General features: G+C 35.9%; 1 protein-coding gene across 3 annotated transcripts in view; it reads left to right on the top strand.

Moving 5' to 3' along the window:
• The window catches only part of flt3 (fms related receptor tyrosine kinase 3), a 127,091-nt gene extending 105,387 nt beyond the window's left edge, over nucleotides 1–21,704 (top strand). For all 3 annotated transcript variants that reach the window (XM_069891522.1, XM_069891521.1, XM_069891520.1), the window contains exons 22-25: nucleotides 6,706–6,817; nucleotides 6,904–7,003; nucleotides 7,930–8,035; nucleotides 14,198–21,704. In XM_069891522.1, coding sequence (XP_069747623.1) covers nucleotides 6,706–6,817; nucleotides 6,904–7,003; nucleotides 7,930–8,035; nucleotides 14,198–14,335 — 456 coding nt within the window. In that variant the 3' untranslated portion in view covers nucleotides 14,336–21,704. The remainder of the gene's footprint in view (nucleotides 1–6,705; nucleotides 6,818–6,903; nucleotides 7,004–7,929; nucleotides 8,036–14,197) is intronic.
• The last annotated feature ends 4,894 nt before the right edge of the window (nucleotides 21,705–26,598 follow it).

Here is a 26,598-nt window from a genome sequence, read left to right as displayed (position 1 = left end):
AATATTCAATGATTTACCCAGTGACACTGAGGGTTGATGTCTTCTAAGGTCATTGATGAATTTTCAAGATTAAAGAAGAAGTGAAAGAGTTTTTATGAAAGTTGTGAAGAGATTTGAGCTGCCAGATAAGAAGATATAAAAGATCATTTTGGAACGGGATTGACAGAAGGATTTTTTTTTCTATTTTGTAGTACTGAGCCATCTTGCTTTTGCTGCTAAAAGATAAATCATTGTAATATACACGGAGAGTTCTGGAAAGAAAGGAAGGTGTTGAAGAATTTAAAGGGGAAAATGGTGCCGAGAAAGGAGCGGTTTTAAATGATGGCACTAAAGGGAGGGGTTCTTCTTCAGAAGATTCCACGGTCTTCCAGGTTCTATTGTTTATATCACTGTCAGAGCTAGGGATATGTGTGTGTTTCTTAAAGGAGAAACGTGTATGTTTCTTAAAAGGCAGATGTGTCTTAAAAGGGAAATATTACAGTATTATTTAAAACATTGGAAAGATTTTATTGTTATACAATATTTGTTTGAGAAATAGTATAGATAAAACACTAAAGTTTATTAGTCTTAATATTAATGGGTTAATCAGGCTGGTGAAAAAGAAAAGGGCCTACCTAAAGAAATTAAAAGCGGATATAATTCTTCTGCAGGAAACACACCTTTCCAAACTAGAACATGATAAATTAAAAAGAGAATGGGTAGGACAAATAATATTGTCTTCCTTTGGTTCAAAGGCAAGAGGGGTAGCGATTCTAATGAATAAAAGTACACCAATATTAATAGAAGATACATCATTTAACCAAGCCTGGAGGTATGTTATGGCACATTGTAAAATTTATGGAGAAGCTTGGACATATATGAATATTTATGCCCCAAATTATGACAATGAAGCCTTTATGAATGATATCTTCTTAAAAATATCTGAGGGAAGACAAAATATATTAGTCAGAGGATATTTTAATGTTTGCTTGGACCCAATATTAGATAAATCTGCAAAAATAGTAATAAAGGCAAAAAAGGCAAAAACCACAATTTCGTATATGAAAGATTTAAATCTTATTGATGTATGGATGCAATTAAATCCCACAGTGAGAGACTACTCCTTTTACTCAAGGGTGCCTGATTTATATACAAGGATTTATTTTTTATTTTTTAATGTCTTCCCAGTTAAAAAGTAGAGTGATTAAAAAGAGAATACCAAGCGAGGTTCCTATCATACCACTCACCACTAACATTAACTATTGCAATAATAGAAAAGCCAAAAAAAATGTATACAGATGGCGTCTCAATACCACGCTACATAAAAGAACAGACTTCTGAGAATTTATAAAGAGACATAAAAATATTTTGCAAAACAAATCAGCCATCTACTAATAGTTTTTTTTAATATATGGGACATGCTCAAAGCATATTTGATGGGACAAATGATACCCTATACAAAAACATTTAAGAGAGAGTATATGACAGAGGTAAACCGTTTGGAGAAAGATATTATGGTATTAGAAAAAAAGGACTACAAGAAGAATATAGACTACTGGAGAATGAAAATCTAAGATACAATACAAATATATAGATCAGAAAAGGCCATATTAAAATCTAAACAATATTATAAGTTAGATGAATGGCCTCATTAAGTCTTATCTTTGAAAATTAAAGCAGAGAAGTCATTAAGAATTATAAATGCTATAAAAACAGAGAGAGACACTCTAGTGTATAAACAAAAGGAATCAATGACATCTTTAAACAATATTGCATTAAATTATACAAAACAGAATTACTAGGAGTCAAGAATGAAATGGAAGAATTTTTGTCGAATATTGAACTTCCAAAACTAGAAGAGAGAAAAGATAGAACTAGAGACTCCCTTTACAAGAGAAGAAATTGAAAAACCCCTGGGTACCCTACAGGGCAATAAATCACCAGGGGAGGACAGATTCCCACCTGAGTTTTACAGACAATTCAAAGAATTATTAATGCCCCTGTTAATGAAAATCTGGACCAAGCAGTAGAAACACAGACCCTCCAAGAATCATTCTCAATAGCAATTATTGCAGTCTAATTAAAAAAAGGGACCCATTAAAAACATTGTTGTATAGACCAATCTCTCTGTTAAATGCTGATTTAAGATATTAGCAAAAGATTTGGCTAATAGATTAGGATAATATCTACCAAAACTGATACATACAGACCAGGTAGGATTTTTTAAAGGAAGGCATTCCTCAAATAGTCAAGGAATATTATTTAATATAATACATATGGCTAAATCTGAATGAAATCCAAATATTGCAATCTCTCTAGATGCAGAAAAAGCATTCAACCATTTGGAATGGCCCTTTTTATTTAAAACATTGGGGAAATTTGGTATAGGCAGAACATATATAAATTCACTAAAAACTTTATACCATAAAACTCAAGCTAAAAAAAATAATTACAAATAATTGGATGTCAGCCATGTTCACCTGGAGTAGATCGAGTAGACAGGGATGCCCCTGTCCCCAGCACTTTTTATTTTAGTGATTCAACCACTGGCAGAGATGATAAGAAGGGATCAGGATATTAAAGGCTTCAAAGTCAGAGAAGGAGAACACAAAATCAGTCTATTTACTTATGATGTGCTATTGTAACTATAAAAATCAGCTAAATCTATGGAAAAATTACAAGGAACACTAGAAAAATATGGAAGAATATCAGGCTACAAAATAAATATGGATAAAAGTGAGATAATGCCATTAACAAATTTTAAATATGAAAGATACCAAAAAGAAAGTGAATTTAAATGGAAGACAGATGGAATAAAATATCTTGGAATAGCAACTGACAATAATTTGCAAAATCTGTACAAACTAAATTATGTTCCTCTTCTTGGGAAGAGAGAAAGAGACCTACAGAAATGGAGAGACTTAACGATTACTTTGGTGGGAAGCGTTAATTGCACCAAAATGAAAGTGATGCCAAGAATGCAGTACTTTTTTCAATTGCTGCCTATTCCATCAGCTAAAAAAATTTTTAAAGCTACTAAACAACCATATTGGACAGTTCCTATGGAATAATAAGGTACCAAGAATGGCATTGGAAAAACTGACATGGGAATACAGGCTGGGATGCTTCCAGATTTCAAAAAATATTACCTAGCTACACTGGCTAGATTTCTTGCAGCCTTCTTCACTGAAGACAACTCCCCGTCTTATGTTCAAATGGGAATGTACTCAATGGAGGATGGGGAAGCAAAGGACTTTATCTATAAATGGAGTGTAAAATCAATAAAGAAAAAGACAGATAACCCCATTTTAATGCATATGATTAGAACGTGGCAAGAAATTAATGAATGTATGGGAAAAAAAGTAGGGATATCAATAAAAGCACCATTGTATAAAAATGTGTTATTACCTATGAAAATGGGAAACAGAATATTAAATTTGTGGTATGACAAGGGTAAAAGATATATTAAGCACTGTTACACAGAAGGAACTCATGTCCTTTGAACAATTTCACAAATATGGAGTAGCCAATGGGTCCTTCTTTTGTTTTCTCCAGTTTAGATCATTCTTAAGATAAAGATGCGGAACAATTTTGACCCCTCCTGAAATAAGTGAAAGTGAATGAACGGTTTGGATGGGGAATACACCAAATTTATAATAAAAATGTACTATGCATTCCACAGCATGTGCAAAACCAGGGTTGCAGAGGTCAAGGGAAAGATGGGAGTCGGACTTGGGTGTGGTGATTTCAGAAAGAAGCTGGTCAGATTGGTATAAGGACAGCATGACATCAATTATAAATGCAAGATATGGACTGGTTTAGTATAATTTTGTACACCAATTATATCTTACCCCACAGAAGTTATGTAGGTCAAAAGAAGAAATATCAGAGATGTGTTTCAGATGTGGGACTGAGACAGGAACCTTTCTACATGTTACGTGGTTGTGCGTGAAGGCGAGGCCATTTTGACAAGAAATCACAGACAACTTAACCAGGATAATAGGAGTGGCCTTCACGGATGACCCGAAGCTATATTTATTAGGTAATTTTATGGAAATAAGCAACAAATGGACCAATTATCAAATTTCATTTATAAAAAGAGCACTGGCAGTAGCAAAAAATGAATCGTGATCACTTGGAAGTCGGACTCCCCTCTACTTGTAGCACAATGGTCTGCGAAAATGAACAGCTGTATACCTATGGAAAAAAATCACATATAATTTAAACAATAAATATGGCACTTTTGTAAAGATCTGGCAGCCATACCTGGACCACATAGAGGCCAAAATACAGTAATTAAAAAATATATATAAATGTTACTATTGCACAGATCCAAATGTGACTTCCCCAATTGTATTCTATATTTAAAAGCTCTGACGGTTTACAGATCTGTACGTATGGAAAGAAGGAGGGAGGGACTGTTTTGTTTTTGTTGTTTGTTGCTATATGTAAGAAAAACTTTAATATTGTAATATTGAAGATTTTATTATGTATATTTTTGAAAAAAAATCAAAAATAAAATATATTTTTTTAAAAATCAAAGCTACTGCTTCAGCTCTCTCTTCCTTCATTTCCCACAGCAACCCTGGGGTATATCATGCCTGACCACAGGGACTTATCAATCTTAATGTTTTTAAGAAGATCCAACCTTCTTAAACCTCAACACTGTCCAGCACACAGGCCTGTTCTACTCTGACCTCACAATGTTCTTTTCTCTTGAGAATACTGAAGCAAAGTATTTATTTAGGACCTCCCCAACTTCCAGGCACATGTTGCCTCTTTTATCCTTTAGCGGCCACACCTTCATTCTCGTCATCCTTCTGTTCTTCAGATACACATAGAATGCCTTGGGATTCTCTTTTATCCTGCATGCCAAAGCCTTATTATGCCCCCCTTCGAGCTCTCCTTAGTCCTTTCTTAAGTTCCTTTCTGACTACCATATATTGCTCATGAATCCTTCCTGCTTCCTATACCTAATATATTCTTCTTTCTTCCTCTTGATTAACTGCCTCACCTGCTTCATCAACCATGGTTCCCTTTTCCATCTTTTCCCTATCCCAGTGGGACAAACCTATCCTGAACCCAGCACAAGTGGTCCCTAAACTTCCTCCACATTAGTTCTGCGCTTTCACCCTTGAACATCTGTTTCCACTTTACTCTCACTAGTTCCTGCCTTATCCCATCGTAATTATCCCTTCCCCAATTGAGCACTTTCACATTTTGTCTGCTTTTATCCTTTTCCATAGCGATGCTAAAGCTCAGTGAGTTGTGGTCACTCTCATCAAAATGCCGCCACCTGACCAGGTTCATTACCCAGGATTAGATCCATTATGGCCTTTCCTCTCATTGGCTGGTCCACATACTGTGTCAGGAATCCTTCATGGACACACCTGACAAATTCAACCCCATCTATATCCCTTGCAGTAAGGAGGTGCCAGTCAATATTAAGTAAGTTGAAGTCACCTATAACTACAACCCTGTATTTCCTACACCAATCCAAAATCTTGCGCCCACACCTTCTCCCTCACCATGGTCATGGGCCCCAAACAGGCCTTTCAAGTGAAGCAACCTGATTTACTGCATCTGGTGCTCCCTTTGTGGCCTTCTCTACATCGGAGAGACTGGGTGCAGATTGGGAGACCTCTTCGCTGTGCACCTTCACTCTGTCTGCACCAGTGACAGAGACCATCCAGGAACTAACCATTACAATTCTGCATCCTCACATGTCCATGGCCTTGTATACTATCCCATCAAGACCACCTGCAAATCGGAGGAACAACACCTGAGTTTTCCATCCAGGCACTCTCCAGCCAAATGGGATTAACGTTGACTCTTCCAGTTTTTGCTAAACTGCTCTCCTCTTTCTCCTCCCCCCTTCACCTCCCCTTTCCAGTTCTCCTCCCTCCCTTTCCCCTCTATTCACCTAGCCATCCCTCCTCCCCTTGATCACTGCTGTCCCCTCCCTCACTTCTCCACCTATTACCTCCACCTTTTACAACCACACCTTCCCCCTACTCTTTTGTTTGGACACCCGTTGACATTTTTCCATACATACCTAGCCAGAAATGCTGGTTATGTATTTTTACCTTTGCTACATAAAGGACACTGCTTGGCCTGCTGAGTTTCTCCAGTTTTGTGTTTATACTTCAACACATTGGTGTCTGCTGATTTCTGTGTTTTACTTCTTAATACCAATCCAAAATCTGCCTGCTTATCTGCTCCTTGGTGTCTTGAGGGCTATTTGTGGTGCTATAGATTACTCTCAGCAGAGTAATTGCTCCCTTCCTGTTTCTGACTTTCACCCACAGTGACTCAGTTGACACTCCCTCTACAGCCTCCTTCCTTTCTATAGTCATGATACAATCCCTGACCAATAATGCTGCTCCCCACCCCCACCCCATCCCCCTTACAACTTTGATCTTCGTCCTATTGTCACGATTCTTCCTGTTTTGTACATCCTTACCCCTCTCTCCAACTAAAAATATATGGGGTTTTCTCCATTTTTCCAGTCTAATAAAAGGTCTCCAGATGAAACATTAACGTTTGCTATTTTCTCCACGGAGGCTGCTTGATCTACTGAATCGTAGCATTTTCTACATTTATTTAGCAGAACATTGATGTTCTCTGCACAAGGATTTAATGATTACACTTTACTGAAAAAAATACTCGAGTAGCCCATCACCACATAGATTTAATTATTACATTTTGATTCCCTATTAAATGTAGGTACGTTTACCAGTCAAATGGATGGCTCCCGAAAGTTTGTTCGATGGCAGCTACACAATTCGTAGTGATGTCTGGTCATATGGAATCTTATTATGGGAAATATTCTCACTTGGTAATAATGGATTTTTTTTTGACCAACTGTTATCCCATGATGTTGCTCAATCATCTTGGCTAATATTGCATTTTTAATGTCTTCAGGAGTCAATCCATATCCTGGAATCCAAGTAGATGCAAACTTTTACAAGTTAATTAAGAGTGGATTTAAGATGGACCAACCATTTTATGCAACAGAAACAATGTAAGTTTCTTTTGTGCTCAGTTTTACACACAAATTTAACATGCAGAGACTATCCCAAGCAGAAGTGAGAAGATCCTAGGAAATTGAATGGCTGGAGGAGAGAAACCTTTGGACTACATTTATGCATCATCTTTCGGGCTTCCTGCTTCCACATCTCTACTGTTGCCTCATCTATAGCTGAAACCCTCCTTCAATCTTTGTTGCCTCCAAACTTGACATCGACTATGTACTCCTGTCCAATCCCCATATCATTAATTTTCAGCAAGTACCATTCACCACCACACCTATTGGTCCCTCCCTTGTTAAACAACACTTCAATTTTAAAATTCTCTCTCTTGTTTTCAGATACCCATCTCTTATTTCTGTAGCTTCCTCCAGCCTTCTTCTTTAAGATCCATGTTCTTCCATAATTCTAGCTTCGTAATAACCTATGTGAAAAGCGTGAATATTTAATTATTTGATATCACGACGCATGGACTAGTGGTTATGTGTTCATGCCCACGATTCTAACTCTGGAATACAGGTTGCTACAAAGTGCAAATGAGATGTTTCTAGACAAGTTCAATCAACTCCATTTGCAGTGGTGGAAGCCTCTAGATTGCCTTTATGTCGAACGTCTTGTTCATGTTTAGTGAATACTGCAAGACCCATACAAATAATATTAAAAACCTTTCAGATGAAGGACATCAATAAATAAATGTTGCATTGCTATGTGTAGCCAGGGGACTTTAAATCCTATCTTGGCCATCACTGGTCATTATTAGCCAATCATTGGGAGAAAAGCTGCAAGTACAATCATTCAATCATTTTAAGCAAGCAGTTTGATTTGAATATCTTATGTATAGAGTTTAAGGGGTTCATTAATATTGGTTCAATCCATTACTTTTTTGGCCTGTTTTCTGACATCCTTTTCCATGTTTCCACAGCTACAATGTGATACAATCCTGCTGGGCTCTTGATCCAGGAAAAAGACTCGCATTTTCAGACCTAGTTTCTATTTTTGAAAAGCAGCTTGCAGATGCTGAAGTAGCTGTAAGTAAACAAGGAATTACAAGGGCAGCTCTTAGCACAATTATAATTCTTGATAAGAAAGGGTTTTTGGGGGCTTGGAGGGGTGTTACGTGATGTCATGAGGAATGCCAACTCCCGAGGGATTGGCTAAAAAAAAGTACACATGAAGGAAAGTTAAAATTACAAAAACTATTTTAAAGTTACTTTAAAGAGCTTATTAGTAAGAAAAAAGTTGTCTTCAAAGAAAGAAAAAGTTTTAAAGACCACGCCAAAAGAAAAGCGCAAAGACAGAAAGAAGAGAGAACTTTGGCCTACCTTATCCTCGAAACAGGCTGTCGAAGTTCGATCTGGACCCACTGGAGACAGCCCTGGTGAGGGACCATCCTTCGGAGCCATCCCTGCGGCTCTCCACAAACGTGGCGCCATCAGGAAAAGTAAAACTATATCGCGCATGCACGCTGTAGAAGAAAAAATTTTAGAAAAAAACTCCACAATCTTTAAAGGGCAACTCCAGCACCCCAGTTACTGAACAAAAGAGAGATATTTTCAACGTGGAGGAAGACTCCAACAACTCTGCAAGTGAAAGAGAAAAGACAAGTACAGAAGAAGGATTTAAAGGCAAGGAAAAGACTTTAAAAAAGAAAATGGATAAAATTGAGACCAAAATTGATAAACTTTCAGATGCATTGGAAAATAACTTTAAATTTTTAACTGTAGAATTAAAGCAAGTTAGAATTGATATGACTAAATTGATCAATAATGTTTCGCAAAGGCTTGATAAATTGGAAGAAAAAGTTCATGACCGTGAAGAGGTATGACGTATTGCAGAAAGGTCAAAGAAGATTCAGTTACTGCTTTGGTTTTTATGAATGAAAAATTGCTTGAGAAAGTTGATATTTTGGAAAATTACAGCAGAAGGAATAATCTTATAATTGTCGGGATGTCTGAAGGTAAAGAAGGACGAGATGAAATTCAATTTTTCCAAGAATGGATACTGGAAATATTTTGACAAAATAATTTTGAAGATAATGTCTTGATTGAGAAAGCCCATGGGGCTCTTAGACCAAAACCAGGTCCAAATCAGAGATCTCGTTTGATTTTGAACGGATTTTAAAATTATCAAGATAGAGATACTTGGTCTAGCGATGAAAGGAGCCAAAGAATGTGGACCTTTGAATTATGAAGGAGATAAGATTTTTTTTATCCAGATATGAGTCAAACTCTTTTGAAGAAGTTTAACCTGGTTAAGAAGGCGTTATACGATAAAGGTTATAGATTTGTTCTTCGATATCCAGCCACGTTGAAAATATTCTTGCCAGATCACCAGAATGTCTTTTTCACCAATTATGTCCAGGATGAAGAATATGTTAAAGATGTGCCCAAGGTTCAAACATCTGTACAAGAGGACTTGCTGAAATGAATTTTTGATGTATAAGGGGATGTATTCTCCCTTTTTTTCTTTCCTTTTTTTCAAAGAAGTGACTTTGCATGGGGAAGTGTTGTTTTAATGGAAAGTTTTTTTTCTCCTGGGGATCGTGGGTTGTGTTTGTTGATTTGTGAAGACTACGTGTGTTTTCATAGCTTGACAATGACCCGTAAAATGGAGGGTGGTATTGTTAGTATCTCTGGCATTTTGGGAAGGGGGGGTATTATTTCTTTTTTTCTTTTTTTGTATAATACTTTTTATAATGTTTTTACTTTAAAAAAATATAATATTTTTGGATTAATTTATGGGAATTCTTCCTGGATAGGAGTGATTGATAGGGATTTTTTTTTAAGTGTGTAGATAAAAACAATGAGTAAAGCAGTTAAGATTTTGAGTTTCAATATTAACAGGACCATAAAAAGAAAGAAGATTTTACATTAAGAAATTAGTAGATATTGCCTTTTTACAAGAAACTCATTTAACTGAAAATGAAAATTTGAAATTAAAAAGAGATTGAATAGGTCAGATAGCTTTCTGTACATTCAATTCTAAAGCTAGAGGAATACAATTTTATTTTAAGAAAAATTTACCAGTTAAAATCAAAGTGTAATTGCAAATCTGGCAGGAATGGTAAATTGTCAGGTATTTTCTGAGGAATGGGCTTTATTAAATCTTTATGCACCTAATATAGATGATCAAAAATGTATACAAGATACTTTTCTAAATTTAGTAGATGTACATGAAAATGCTTTAGTGGATGGTGATTTTAATTTTTGCTTGGAACCTATAGTCAGGTCAAAGGCAACTAAAATATTGTTATCTATAATGAAAGATTTTAACAATTGATATATGGAGAAGGATGCATTCCAAGGATAGGGATTATTCTTTTAATTCTAGTAGATTTGACACAGATTCTAGAATTGACTTTTTCTTGCTTTCTGCTTAAAATCAATCAAGAGTTATGAATGCTGATTATAAAACAAGAATATTATCTGAGCATTTTCCACTGTTGATTGAATTGTAATTTGTTGAAAAACACTCAATCTACAGGTGGAGATTAAATTCTTTATTATTGAAAAGACCAGATTTTTGTTTTTTGATGACAACATATACAATTGTGATACCAATTTACATTCAATAGAAGATATGTTTATAATTTGGGATGTGTTGAAAGCTTATTTAAGAGGACAAATTATAAGCTATTCTTCAAAACTTAAAAAAGAATATATGAAGGATATAAATGGGAAAAGGCAATGACATAATTGGAAAAGGAAATTCAAAAATCGACTTTTGACGATAAATACAGAAGTTTCATTAATGGCAAAATTACAATAGAATACAATGTTAACATATAGAATAGAGAAAATGATATTACAGTCTATGTAGAAATATTATGAATTAGGGGAACGATCACATAAAGTCTTAGCTTGGCAATTAAAAGCAGAACAATCTTCTAGAACAATTAATGCAATACAACAGAATAATAATGAAGTGACATTAAAACCACAAAGAATTAATGATGTATTTAAGGAATTTTATGAAAAGTTATATACATCTGAATCATTATATGATGAGGAGGCTATAGATGTATATTCATCACAATTGTTATTACCAAATTTAACTCAAGAAGGTTAAAATGATTTAGATAGTTCTTTTACTGAACAAACGGTTTAAGATGCACTTAGTAGTTTACAAAATAATATATCTCCAGGAGAGGATGGATTCCTAGTTGAATTTTATAAAGATTTTAAAGACTTATTGATTCCATTATTTATGAAAGTAATAGAACAAGCTTTTGATCAACAGTATCTTCCAGAAACCTTTTTCAAAACCAGCTTCATATAAACCTATATCTTTATTGAATGATGATTAAAAATTATAGCAAAAGTATTAGTGAATAGGATTAATGAGTATCTTCCTCAATTGATAAATATGGACCAGATGATTTTGTTAAAAATATAAAAACTTTGGAAAATACAGTAAGGTTATTAAGTATAATCTATTTAGTGCAGACGAAAGAAGATTTGAGTGTGAAAGTAGCTTTAGATGCAGAAAAAGCTTTTGACAGGTTAAAATTGGGATTTTTATTTAAGGTTCTAAGTAAATTTGGCTTTGGTGTAAATTTTATAAATTGGATTGAGGCATTATATAGAATTATCCTAAAGTTAAGCTAATAACAAATGGACAGATATCTCAATATTTTAAGTTAACTAGATCTAGTAGGCAGGGAAGTCCTCTATCACCAGCTTTGTTTGCTTTAGCAATAGAACCACTTCACAAATAATTCAAGATGAGCAACAGTTGAAAGTGTTTGAAATAAATCAGACTGCACATAAAATTAGTTTATTTGCTGATGATGTATTAGTTTACTTAACTCAACCACAATTATCATTACAAAGACTTTATAGTCAGTTGATAGAATATGGGAAAATTTCAGGGTATAAAATAAATTGGGATAAAAGTGAAGTAATGGAATTGGTAAAAGGAGATTATTTACAATGTTGACAAGAAGTTCAATTTAAATGGACAGACGAGTTTAAATATTTAGGTATACGTATAGATAGTAATTTGAAAAATTTATATAAATTAAATTATATTCTGATATTTAAAAGATAGATGAAGATTTAAACAGATGGGTAAATTTAGCTATTATGTTAATTGGGAGAGTTAATTGTATTAAAATGAATATTTTTCCATGAATTCACTATCTATTTCAAACTTTACCTATATCTATACCCCAAATTTTTTTCAAGATTTAATCAACAAGTTATGAAATTTCTCTGGAAAGGGAAAATGGTAAGAAAGTCATTGGAAAAGTTAGTATGGAAATATGAACAAGGGGGACTACAACTTCCTCATTTTAAAAATGATTATAAGGGAGCACAATTAAGATTTCCAGTCTCTATGTTTGTTAAAACTAAACCATCTTTGGTGGACATTGAATTAAATAAGATGGGAGAAATTATACTGGCGGAATTTATTTATAAATGGCAGCCAAAATTTATAACAACAGATAAAGATGCTCTGATATTAAAACATTTGCTTAATTTTTGGAATAAAGTTAAATTAGAAGTTGATGAAAATCTTCTTTCATTAAAAATACCATTAATTAATCCTTTATTAAATTTTTGAGAAGATCACTTTTTAAAAATATATGGAATAATAAAGGAATTTCAAAACTGGGAGATTATTATGAAAATTATAGATTTTGATTAATAATAATTAAATATGATATTCCTCACAATACTTTATTTTGATATTTTTAGTTGAGAACTTTTTTAAGAGAGAAATTAGGATCAGAAGTGGTTTTAAAAGATCTTTCAAATTTGGAGCAAATTATAGTTGATGGGATGACTAAAAAATTTATTTCAATTGCATATATTTTGTTACAAGAACAAACATCTAAAGTAAGTTTGTTTAATTCAAAAGAAAGGTGGGGACAAGATCTAGACATGATATTAGATCAGCAGGATTGGCAAAATCTGTGCAAAGAAGTTATGTCTAATACTATCAATGAGTATACATCAGTTGTATATCACACCTCAGATGTGGAAAAGGAATTGGAACTTATTTTCATTCCACATGGTCCTGTTTGAAGGTCAATTTTTTTTGGGTTTCCGTTGGTAAATTTTTGCAACGAATAACTGGAGTGATTTTTCTGTTAATCCCCAAATTATTGTTGTTAGGAAATTTTGAAAGTGTTACTCCTAATTTATTATTGTCAGATTCTCAATTAAAATTTGTTGTTAGCTTTAGTAATAGCAATTGCAGTAACATGGAAATCTGATGTCTCATTAACATTAGACAGATGGCATGTAGAAATTCAAAGATGTATTATTTTAGAAAAAAATTATTCTTAATTTGAGGGGAAAATATTTCTTATTTCTACAAATTTGGAGCCTGTATGCTAGAATTATGAGGTTAAAATTATAATTTTTTTAAAATTCTCCTGACCAGCAAAGTTTTCCCTGAAAGAATAACAATTTTACAATATTTTTGGGATCCTTAAGTGTCATCTGATGCAATCTGAATTCATTGTTATGCAGTCATGATATTATGTATTTTAGTTATGGGATTATATTAGGTTTGGGGGAGAGAGGGTTTTTTTTAGTTTTTAGTTTTTAATTTTTTTAATATATTTTTTTCAGCATATATTTGTTAACATTGTATTATGGTTTGTTCATTATTATCTTATATATGATTCAAAATAAAGAAAGGGCTTGTATTCATACAAAATAGTTGATTTAATTTCAGTATGTCGTTTGAGAGATAAATTTGACCAGGACACTAATGGGCCTTGTCTGCTTTTTTGAAAGTGCCACGGCATCATTTATGTCCATCATCGTAAACCCTTGCTCAATATATCTGGTCTGAAAGGCATAAGCTATAAAAAGATCATATCCTAGAACTTTGTTAGCCAAGATCATTTCCTTGTTTTCTCAGGATCACCAGTAATTTTATTAAAGATCTAAAAATGTGCTATTTATTAATTTTCCCAATAGGTCCATAATGTATTATGTTGTGTATTTGGTTTAGTGTGACAATAGCTTGAGCTGAGTGATTGTTAGTTCATCTTGGTATCATTTGTTCTGGTTTTCATTTTTTTCTTGCAACTTATTGTTAAAATAATCATGTTCCCACATTGTGAAGTGTTATTACCTCGTACATTTATTTTGAATTGAGATCCATTCTTAGACATAATACATTCTATTGACAGTATACTTTGACACTAATTTGTTGTTTTAATTTATGTTCAGCTTTACCACAACAATACGGTGTGTAAATGCAATTCAGACTATAAAAACCTATCCATTAATTCTCAGAAGAGTGCCCTAATCCAGTCCACATCATCGCTGAATGAAAATATTCCAATGGATGAAGATATTGAAATGTAATTTCTCTGCTGTATGGACCGAGAAGGACTCTGAATGTTTTATTTTTACCTGAAACTAATCAATGAATTTTAAAGCTGCTAACCTGCAGGAAGGTATAATGCTTCAGGCTATTTGAATTTTCTTGTGTTGCAGTTAAATTGTTCTGGGCATCTGAGCTGTCACAAATTTGTATGTTTCCCATTGTATTACAAACCAGTAGATTGAATAACAATGTCAAAATTAAGCCATACGGAAATCAAATCATGAAAGTTGACAGAATTTCTAATGGTAAATTGGACGAGGAGAATTTTTCAAAATGCACATGAAGTATATATTGAAGAAAATTTTGAAGGCAGAGAGGGGACACAAATGAGAGAAAGAAAGAGAGGATGAACAAGAAGATTCCAGAACAGTCAGAAAAAGCTGGAAATAGCAGTTCAAAGTGCACCTATGGTAGAGAAACAAAGTTATCATTTCAGATCACAGAATCCTTGTCAGATCCTTTTCTTCATTTAGAGTGTAGATGACTGATGGTGCAGGTGCTATTGAAGGGTTGAGTATTCCAGCTATGCTGAAAAGGACAGGCTATGGGAATACACAATATCTGGAGTGCTATAAATTCAGAAGAAGTTACAGAGGTAGAGAGAGTCAAAAATATGGAGGGATTTGTGAAAATAAAACATTACTAGGACACGTAGAACAACTTTTTGTTTCTCCTCAAATTAAATTAATTGAGTGAAGTGCATAGAGAATATTTTGCATGTTCTGTGGGATGGATACGGATAAACAAATGTTATGTTCTAATGCAATGTCACTATCAGGCAGGTGAGAGGTTTACACATTGGGAAATGAAATGCAAGAGGCAAGTAGAAGAAATGATGTGCAGAATCTTCTAGTTAGCGAATAGGCTGGGAAAGAAGTTATACAGCAGCTTGTCTTCATCAGACACAGGAGTGAGTTTAAAAGTTAGGAAATCATATTGCAGTGGTATAAAATTTTGGTTAAGATGCACTTGGAGTATTCTCTGCAATTATGATCACCACATTTTTGGAAAGATGTGGATGAACTGTCGAGGGTGCAGAAATGGCTACAAGAGGAGTATGGATTGTTTTCTCTGGAGCATCGAAGACTGAGGGCAAACCTGAATAAAAGTTATAGGAGGCATTGACAGGCTAGATAGTGTAATTTTCCCAGGGTGGAAATATCAAATGCTGGAGAGCATATCTTTGAGGTTTGAGGGGAAATGTTTTTATCCAATATTTTTATTAACATTGAATTTTCAATGATGCTGAGTACATAAGGATATGTGTTAAAAGTTTTTAAAAAAAATGCATTACACTTAAATTATATTTCATCCAAGGTACCTCACATTTTCAATCAAACAATTTTATATATATAATATTTTATTATATATATAAAAAAAGAAAATCTAAACCCACTACCAAGAAGGAAGCCTTTGGGCCAAAAAAAAGACAGAATTCTTATCAGAATGATAAATTACCTCATTAGTCAGCACTTCTATCTTCATATCAAATCAAAGATTATGAAAGTAATTCAAATAGGGTCCCCACAATGTTTGAGAATTTATATTCAAATCTAATCTTCTTTAAATTTAAACATGACGTGATGTCATGTAACTGTTAAGCCTGAGTAGGCAGAACAACGTTCCTCCATCTGAGCAACACTGCCCAATTAGCCATAAGAGAAATAAAAGCTAGTACATGCAGATCAGATGCCAGGGAAATGTTTAACAGAAAATTACTGGGCATATTTTGATACACAAAAAATGGTAGGTTCCTGAAATGCACTGCCAGGTGAAGTGCTGGAAGTAGAATTGGTAACAATGTTTATGAGGAATTTTAGACAGACACATGAACAGGCAGTGAATTACAAGATATAAACATATATATGCAGGCGGATGAGAGTTTAGTGTATGCTGAAGGGCCTGTTCTTATGCTGAACTGCTATATGTTAACATTGCTCACTTTATCCTAGTGGTATTTTTTTTTAATTCAATCATGAGATGCTGGTCTTATTTACAAAGCCAGCATCTAATCCCTATCCTGAATTGCCTTTCAACAGAGGGGTTAATTAGATTAATTCAGAAGTAATTGAAATTGAAACAGATTGCTGTAGATTTCAAGTCAGATTTTGACCAGTACAGGAAACAATGATAGATTTCCATTCTTTAGGTTTTTTTAAATTGGCTGATTAAGTATTTAGGACAATCCAGTAAGATCTTGATGACCTTTACTTGTTTTTATTCAAGATTTATTTAAGAAACTGTATTTAAATACCTAAAATAATAATGATGATATTTTAACCCACACATCCAGATTAGGTGTCCTGATTTTAAGATTGTTAGTCTGGTAACTGATCATAATCCCATCAAACTCTATTTTGTGTAAACTCTATTATGACCAAATTAGAGCATCCAAAATCAGGTTTTATAGTTGCCCAATTTGATAACACTCTTCTTTTCACTTAGAACTTCTTGAAAAATACCCAATAAGCAAATCACCTTATTCCTCAACATCACTTTGCCAATTACTGTGATGTGTCTTTCTACTGAGGGAGACAACAGTGTCAAATCCTCCCTCTTAAATAATGAGAAAAGGCCTGGTGAATCACATAAAGTTTACATTCTAAAATTGGCAGTGTTATGGAGTCTCATTATCATATCAGTTATGTTGTGTTTTCAGTAATTGTACGCAAAATGCAGTCAGATTTTAACAGATTAATAGGCTCAGTAAGCCCAAACAGGTATGTTTGTATAAACAATTATCCTGAAGCATTTAACTCCTGACTGTTCAACAAAATAACAGGCTGAGTCCATTCATTATATTTAGAGATGTTATATTTTAATGTGTGAGCCTGGGATAAAAATTCTGCACATTTTTAAAGCTTTATGACATTGCACTGTAGTGTTAGGAAAGTTAAAATGCAGACATTTCAAGACAATGTAATTTGTGTCTTCAAAGAATGAGCCCAGCCTCTGAATTACTAAATTAGGTATGATTGGCTACTATCCCAAATGCATTTTTTTGGTCTTTTGCCCAAATATCTCTTTATTTCCAAAAAAATATTTAATGAGCTTCAAAACAACTTTGTTCACATTTATACAGTACAGGTATATCCCGCTTTACAAAACTTGAACACTCCTATGAAATCTTTTGTAAAATGGACCCATTCACTACGATTGAAGGCTATTTTTGAAAAGCGAAAACTCATACAAATTTCTTTCGGATAACAAACACGGCTTTCTTTGTAAAAGTGAATTTTCGTTAAGCAAGTACCTGTATTCGTAAAACGGGGTATACCTGTATGTTGTGCTTTTTTTTTACAGAAAAACGAACACACATATACTTGAATATTCACATGCACCCTCAGATACACACCTAGACCTTGACCACCTGGGCACCTTTGTTGACAGTATTTCCATATTTATTTCTTCTAACATTACCCAATTAAGCAAGCACACAAGCAATCAAACTGCTGATATCGGGGAAGCCACTAAAGATAAAAGGAGGTGTTTGTTTCTAATTTTTCTTGTAGGAATATCTGATCTTCAGGCACCTCCCTTCTGTAATGATGGAATCAGTATCAGGAATACATTGTGAGGGGAATCGGGTGGCACCACATGTCACAAGCCACGACATCACTGTCCATCACCACCACACTGCTTTTCTGAAATTGAGGACATTTATATAATCTAATGAGCAAAGTATCTGTGAATTATCTCCATTCTACATTATATCTGAGAAATGAGCCTAATAGTTGTTTGTTCAGATATAGTAGATTGCTCATTGAAGGATTTTGTCAATCACAGAAATGTGACTGAGGGAGTGGCAGAAGTATGAGTTCAATGTTCCTGGGTATGGCATTTTCCGATGTGATTGTGAGAGGTAGCTGCTATTCCCAAAGGATGAGAACATTACTCAGGGAGGATATCCAGGAGGGATTGGCAAATGAAGTTCCATGGGTAGAATTTAGAAAAAAGAAAGGGTGATCACATTGATGGGATTATTCTATAGGTCCCCAATTCATCAGTGGAATTTGAAAGAACTTGTATGTAGTCAAATTGCAGTTGGATGTAAATATAATAGTGTTATAGTGGTAGGTGATTTTAACTTTCTAATATTAACTGGCATTTCCTAATTGTGAAGGGCCTAGATGGATAGGAACTTTTAAGATGTATTCAGGAAGAGGTTTTAAAGCTACACATAGAGAGTCCTACTGTTGAGGAAGTTGTACTCAATCTTATTTTAGGGAATGAAGACAGGCAAGCAGTGGAAATGTATGTGCAGAAACCCTTTGTGAATTGTAACCATACTTCAGTAAACTTTAGGCTAGCATTGGAAAAGAATAAAGTTGGTTGCAGTTACAAGCTTGTATTGGAGAAGTCTGACATCAATAATATAAGACAAGGCTTGGCAAAAGTAGTTTGGGAGCAGCTGCTAGAGGGAGATGTGGGAGGAGTTTAAAACAGAAATAGAGATTTAGTCAGCATGTCCCAGTAAGGTAAAAACCAATATTGGGAAAATTGGTTAACAACGAAAATTGAAGCTTTGATCAGGAAAACAATGTTAGTCAGGTAACAAAAATTGTTTTCAAGTGAGGTTTATAGCATCTCAGGAGAAAAACTCTCAACAGACATCTTCTCTTAACCCATCAACTCCCACAGCTACCTCAACTACACCTCTTCCCACCCTGTCCCCTGTAAGGATTCCATTCCAATCTTCAATTCCTCCACCTCTGTCTCATCTGCACCCAGAATGAGGACTTCCCTGCAAGATCATCAGTGATGTCCTCCTTTAAACAATATGGCTTCCCCTCTACCGCCATCAACTTAGTGCTCACCTGCATTTTTGCCCTGGCCCTTTCCACCCCATTCGCAATGAGAACAGGATTCCTCTTGTCTTCACCTACCACCCCACCAGCCTTCGCATCCAACACATCCTCCTCCACCATTTCCACCACCTGCTATGTGATCCCACCACTAGACACATATTTCCCTTTCCTCCCCTCTCTGCCTTCTGCAGAGACAGCCTCCCCCCCCCCCCACCCCATGACTCCCTTGTCCACTCTTCCTTCCCATCAATTGTCCCCTTGGTACCTACTCCAGTGACTGCAGGAGATGATTCACTTATGCCCACACCTCCTCCCTCACCACCAAACAGTCCTTCCAAGTGAAGCAGTATTTCACTTGTGAATCTACAGGTGTTATCTATTGCATCCAGTGCTCCCATTGTGTTCTCCTCTACATCAGAGAGACCGGATGCAGACTGGGAGATCGCTTTGTTGAGCACCTCAGCTTTGTCATTGATAATAGCATGGATCTCCCTGTGGCCACCCATTTTAATTCTCCAACCCATTCCCTTGTTGACATATTTGTTCATGATCTCATGCACTGCCAGATGGAGATCATCCACAGATTGGAGGAACTACACCTCATCTTCTGACTGGATATCCTCCAATGGGATGCCATTAATATCGATTTATCTGGCTTTCATTGAACCTCACTCCCTCTCTCACTTCTTACCCCTCCGCCTTCCTCCAGCTCTGTCTCTCTCTCTCCCTTTTCCCTGTGTCCTTTTGCACAGACATAATCAATTCTCACTTCTCCACTTATCATTATCCAATGAACACCTTGTTCCTCCCCTGAGCAGCATTGGCTGAACTCGGAGATTTCCTGCCCTCTGCTCATTCGGCTTACTCCTTGAAGAAGGCCTCAGGCCCGAAATGTCAGCGATATAACTTTGTCTCCTATGAATGCTGCTGAAGGATCGGATTAGTTACTCAAGGACTTCAATGTGTTTTTACCACAATCACAGGATTTGCGGACTTTCATGTTAGAAAAAGAGACTGGATAGGCTGGGATGGTTCTCACTGGAATGAAGGAGGTTGAGGAGTGACCTTACCAAGATTTTTATAAAATTATAGAGAAGATGGTCATAAACTTTTTCCATGAATATTGGAGTCTAAAACTTTAAGACGATAGAGGAAAAGGGAGATTTGAGGGGTATGTTTTCACACAGAGGGTGGTGGATATATGGAACAAGCTGTCAGAGGAGAAGGTAGAGACAGGTACAATCATGGCATTGAACTAACATTTAGACAGGTCCATAGATAGGAAGGGAATAGAGGGATATAGGCCAAATATAATAAAGTGAGATTAGTCTATTTTTGTATCTTAGTATGGATGAGTTGGGCCAAAGGCTGTGTTTTCATGCAGTACAACTTTATATTTACCGATAGTCTCAGTTGTTGTCATTTTACTTTTGTATTTTAGTATATTTTAAAATTGTATTAGTGTATGTTCTTTGACAATAGCAATTGCATGTTCTTTAGATGCATTTAACCTTTTGAGTATGTCTGCAGCATGCATCAGGAGTAGTCATTAAGGCTGCCTCATTCCAGATTTACAAAATAACACAAAATAATTGTAGCTGAGGCTAGTACAATGGCAGGATTTTTTAGGTGGATGCAATGTGGTCTAAAGAAAAACAAATTTGGATCACCAATAAAGCTCAATATTTTATCAAGCTTATCAGTAGTTTACTGATTCTGAAGGTTTTGAAAGAAGTGGATATGGAAAATTGACCTTGTGTTTTGATTCTAGATAACAAATAATCATGTAGAGAAAGTGATAAAGATTATCAGTTGATTGATATGAACTCCACATTCCAGCTAATTCACTTTCATTCATTTTCCCCTTTTCCAGAATTATCTCGATGTTTGCAGTTTGCCTCTAATATCTCTCAACCAGCACTTTAGCTTTAGAATGCTTTTTATTTAAAAGGTCGTGCAAGTTCCCCTTACTGCAAATTTCCCCTTTTGAGCTTGTCCCCGTTTATATTTGAAATGCATGGCAAGTTCCCTTGTATTCTAAGCTAGTGGAAGGATAGTTCAGTGTGCGGGCTCTATACTCTTCTGTAGAGAGGGGAAGGACATGGGAACAACAACAAAAAATAATTGTTGGTTCAATGTCCATCTGAGCAGTTGGCAGTAAGGCATGAAAAGCCTATATGATGAACCCTTATGGATATGACTGTGCACTGTACTGCATAAGCATGAAAGTAAAAGGATAGCATTATTAGGATAACTTGGAGAGCTACATCACAGGTTGATCTTTGCTATGCATGTGGAACACCATGCTGCAATCGTTGACTGGCAATTCCTCAACTCATCTTGAACGTGTAAAAAGCATACTTCCTCACAGAGCACTGTTGCAAGGATGACTTGCAGCTATTACTGCTGTAAAATAGTTTATCATGTCTTCCATCTTCCCTTTCATTATTGTATTTATACTAATGACTACTGAAAAATGTATTTTATTAAAACACTTTTCATTATATTACATTTGAATAAAATTTAACATTAAACTTCATCTCTCTTGTCAATGAATTTGTTTTATTTACAATTGACAAAGCATGACTTCAAAAGTTCACTTTTAATAAGTTTTTGCATCTTTAAAATTCCTTTATTACACTGTTATTTTCATCAGCTTAATTTGGCAGCAATCGTACAAATGGCTTAGCTATAGCCTGTGTTGAGATTTTATATATGAATGCCAGAGTTTTGCTGAGCATTGTTAGAAACTGCCACGGATAAATTGTTAACATAAACCAAAGCATCGAGGGGAAAGCACTCCAATGGTTGGTGTCATACCTGGCACTCATGAAAATGGCTCTGGTTAATGGGGAGGTAAATCCTCCCAGCCCCAGCACATCACTGCAAGGGTTTGTTTCTTGGTGTAGGATCATCTTCAGCTATTTCATTGGATATCTTAAGGTCAGAAGTGGAGATGTTTGCTAATAATTACTTAGAGTTCAATTCTATTCACAACTCTTCAACAAATAACCTGTTCCAAACCTCCATGCAACCTAGAAAATCTTCAGGTGTGCACTGAGAAGTGACAAGTGACACTCAGGTCATTGTGGTTGTACTGATGCCTCACAGCTCAAGGGATCCATGTTCAATCTTGACCTTCAGCACTGTCTTTGCATTGTCCTTCATGGGACTTCCTATGTGCCAATGGCGTGCTGACTGGTAAGATAATTGTCCACTGTAAATTATGTCTCGTGAGGGTGGGTGGCAGGTGGATCAGGAGAAGGGAAGTTGATGGGGATGCGAGTGATATTAGTGTGGATGGATCCTTATTGGTTGGAGGACCAAATGGCTTGTTTCTCTGCCTTATGGCTAATTCCTCTATATATGTGCCACTAAAGTGCTAGGCATTGGCCACCTTCAACAAGAAATAGACCATTCATCTATGCATTATATTTAACTGTATTACCATTACCAAGCACTGCCAACATCCTGGGTTATTGGCTAAAAATAATTAACAGGACCAGTAATGTAAACACAGTGTCTATGAATCAAGTCACCATCTGCTTATGTGTGTACAGTATTATTTTGTGGCTCATCTCCTGACACTCAAAGATATTTCCATTATCTACAAGGTACAAGTCAACAATGTGATGGAATATTTTCCTCTTGCTCTAACAACTTATAAAAAGCTCCACACCATCCTGGACATAGAAGACTGCCTGATTGATACCCCATCCATATGCTAACCATTCATTTCCTTCACCTTTGCTGTACAGTGGCTGCAGCAGATACCACCCACAACATGTTGTGCATTTACTTACTTGGGCTGCACCAAACCTACAACCTCATTCACCAGAAAGGTTAAGGGCAGCAAGCACATGACGCCACCACTTACATGCAATCCTTAAAATTTCACACCATCCTAATTGAGAAACACTATTGGCAATCCTATTGATCAATAAATTCTGGCCATGATAGGAACTCCCAAATCCAAAAAAAGTAAAATATGAAAGAAGAAAATTAGATGGTGAAGGAATTGGGCCTCAGGTTATCTTCACTTTGATGTTCACACACACCTTTCTTCTTTCTGTAAAACATCAACTAACTGGTGTTGACATTATGGGGCAAAGGACTTACAATGCTGCAGCAACTGCTGCTCACCTTTGTACCCTATTGATTTTTGGCAATTGGCCTCAGTAACCAGCTCCAGGGGCAACAGATATCTCTGCATTCTGTTCGCTTCCAGTTCCCTCTTCAGATTTTTAACATTTCATTTAGAAGGCTTAAATTAACAACTAAAAACATAGATAGTCTCAGGAAACAAACCGTTGATTTAAATCAGCTGAATTCATGTTATCACACTAAACACAGATCTTATCAAGATACTAAGACACTGCAAAAACATTGAACATGTGGGAAGATTTAAATGATTACAGAATACTGGAACAGGCAGCCTACATGTCTTCAAAGGGCTAAATTTGATTAAACATGACACCAACAAAAACACAAATTGAAGAAGGGTGTTTAACATTATAAGTTAAAATATTCCATTGCTGGAGATGGTATCAATCCTCAAGTGGAACCTTATGAATCTCTAAGAAAATGAACTGTCAAAAGTTAGGGATAAAGGACTGAAATTCTTCCTTGTAATATTGATCATAGAAGACATTTATTCCCAAACCAGTGGCCTTAAATTAAGCAGGTATAGCCATAAATTGATAGCAAGACAATTAATAAATTTAAGAGAAAATTATTCTCCTATAAAATTTCATCAGAAAAAGGAAGCATCTCATTGGAACAAATGTGATAAAATGCAAATACAATTTTAAAAATTATTGGCAGGGTGATGGGTGATGACATTAAAAAAAGCAAAAGAGGTCACTTAGGTAATGAGTTAAAATCAAAAGATACAAATAGTCTTGAGAAAGAATACAATATTCCAAATTAACACTTTGTCCATTTATTTATGACAAGGGTGACACAGTGGTGTAGCTAGTACAGGCTCACAGCACTAGACACCTGGGTTTGATTCTAAGTTCAGTCCATGACCATGTGGATTTCCTCTGGGTGTTCAGGTTTCCTTTTAAATCCCAAAAATGTACCTCATTTAATTAATTTTAATTGGCCAATGTAATTGCCCCTGGTATGTATGTGAGTGATAGAATCTAAGGGGAGGAGATGAGAAAATGGGGAGAATGCCAAAAATTGAGTTTCATGTAGGATTAGTGGGTGGTTGATGGTTGGGGTGGCAATGGGCAAAGGCCTGTCTCTCTGCTGCATGATTCCATGATACCATGTGAGAATTGTACACTCTTCAGATAAAAGCGTCCAATGTGAAATCAATTACTTTATTATAACTAGGCTGCAAACACAAGACGGGTAGGCATACACACAAATTGTCTAAATGATGGATGGCTCCTAATTTACTGTACTGAAGGAGTGCCAAAAAGATTTGTGCTCCACTTGTAATCATTTTGAGGGAGTAACTAGACAGTTGGGAAGTTCTGGAACAATATCGTGGTGTCTCCTGATGGCATCTTATATGAAGCATCCAGCTCTGACCCTCAAGAAATAAGAAAGGTATTCAAAGAGAGGAAGCTCCTTATGATACAAGGTTAGCAGAGATGGGACTTTTCCCTTTCGTGCATAGAAGGATGAGAGGAGACTTGATATAGGACTGTAAGATTATGTGAGGCATAGATAGGGTGTTTGTAAGTGAGAAATAGACCAGTGCCTGTTTCCTAGGACAGGAATAGCAAACACCAGAGGACATGAGTACAAAGTGAAGGGAGGTTATTTTTAGGGGATACACCAGGGGTAAGGTTTTTTACACAGAGTTGTGGAAGCCTGGAATACCTTGCCGGGGATAGTGGTGAAGTCTGAAACATTGTGATATTTAAAAGACTCTTATTCAGGCACATGGATGAAAGAAAAATAGACGGTTATGGGGTAGGGAGACCATAAGTGATGAACAAAGACTGGATGAAGATGAAGTTTTCAATCTGCAGAGCTGGTATCACAGACATAAGACAAATGAGGAACTTGTATTTATTTAGCACTTTAAAAGCCTTAGGATGTCCTAAAGCACACATGTCAAACTCTGGCCCGCGGGCATATAATTATATTTGGCCCGCAAGATCATTTCAAAAATGTATTAGAGGTGGCCCGCTGGCCGCCGCGCCAGTATAGCGCATGCACAGTAATACAACAAATCCCAGAATGCATTGGCGTCAGCCTGCTAATCGCCCCCACCTCCTCTGTTTACGTTGCAGGGTCTCACCGTGGACTCTGGTTTTGGGGCCTGGCCGGTGTCAGGGGAAGCCAAGGCCGCTTCCCAGCGCCCAGAACTGGAGGCCTCGGGCCTGACCTCACCAGGACCGTTGCCCACTCCCCCTCCCTGCCGCAGGCCGATCCGCGACTCACGGTGACGGGGCCGCTGATCTGCCGAGATGCCGCCCTGCAGCGAGAGCCGATGCCCCCGCACTGTCGTTGTCCAACCCGATCGCCCGCAAACCCCGCCCTCCCGCACACAGGCCTGAGTAAGTATTATGAACTTTAATCTCAGGGTAAAACGATCTTCCAATAGTTTCATGTCACAGTGATAAATATATTCCTGGTTAAAAATGGTCCTGCACCTGGATACAAGCTCATTAGGCATAAAACTTGAAAAATGTGTAAATCAAAGGATATCTGTACCAATGGAAAAAAGGCATGGCAAATAACCCTGCTAGAGTTCATGCCCACTATCAGTCACCCATTTGATTGTTTCAGGAATCATGTTATTCTCCCACATTCTCAATAGCCCTCAGATTTTACTATTCGACAGCACACTAGCAACATTTGACAAATCCTCTATAGAGAAATATTATTTATTGAATATTTTATTTCTCATTTGTTAATGCTTCTGGAAAGAGTTTATCCAAAACTATTATTAAACATTTATTTTAATAAGAAAAAGTTTAACATTATATATGTTGAAAGAAGAGAAAACATGCAGATGTTGTTGAAAATTTTCAATAAATATTTAGTTCGGCCCTCGACTTAGTCCAAGTTTTTAATTTTGGCCCTCCGTGAATTTGAGTTTGACACCCCTGTCCTAAAGCATTTCTGAAGTGCTTGTAAATTACCTGTTGTTATGTCAGCACATTTTAATGTGATGAGACAAGATTATTAAGGGTATGGAAAAGGTTTTATATATATATATATATATATATATTTAATCTTGAATGTATTTTATTACTGAATATTTTTTCTCTATTTTCAGAGTTTTCTTACATTTCTTTATTAACATTTACATAGAACATAGAACCTTCAGCCCTCAATGTTATGTCAACCCATATATTTCTTCCTTCAAAAATATATTAAACCCTTTCTACCCCATAACCGTCTATTTTTCTTTCATCCATGTGCCTGAATAAGAGACCTTTAAATGCCACAATGTTTCAGCCTCC

This window comes from Narcine bancroftii, chromosome 7 (assembly GCF_036971445.1).
Source record: "Narcine bancroftii isolate sNarBan1 chromosome 7, sNarBan1.hap1, whole genome shotgun sequence".
Lineage (NCBI taxonomy): Eukaryota > Metazoa > Chordata > Chondrichthyes > Torpediniformes > Narcinidae > Narcine > Narcine bancroftii.
The sequence above is the reverse complement of the archived record's forward strand: the minus strand, read 5'-3'. Positions and strand labels throughout refer to the sequence as shown.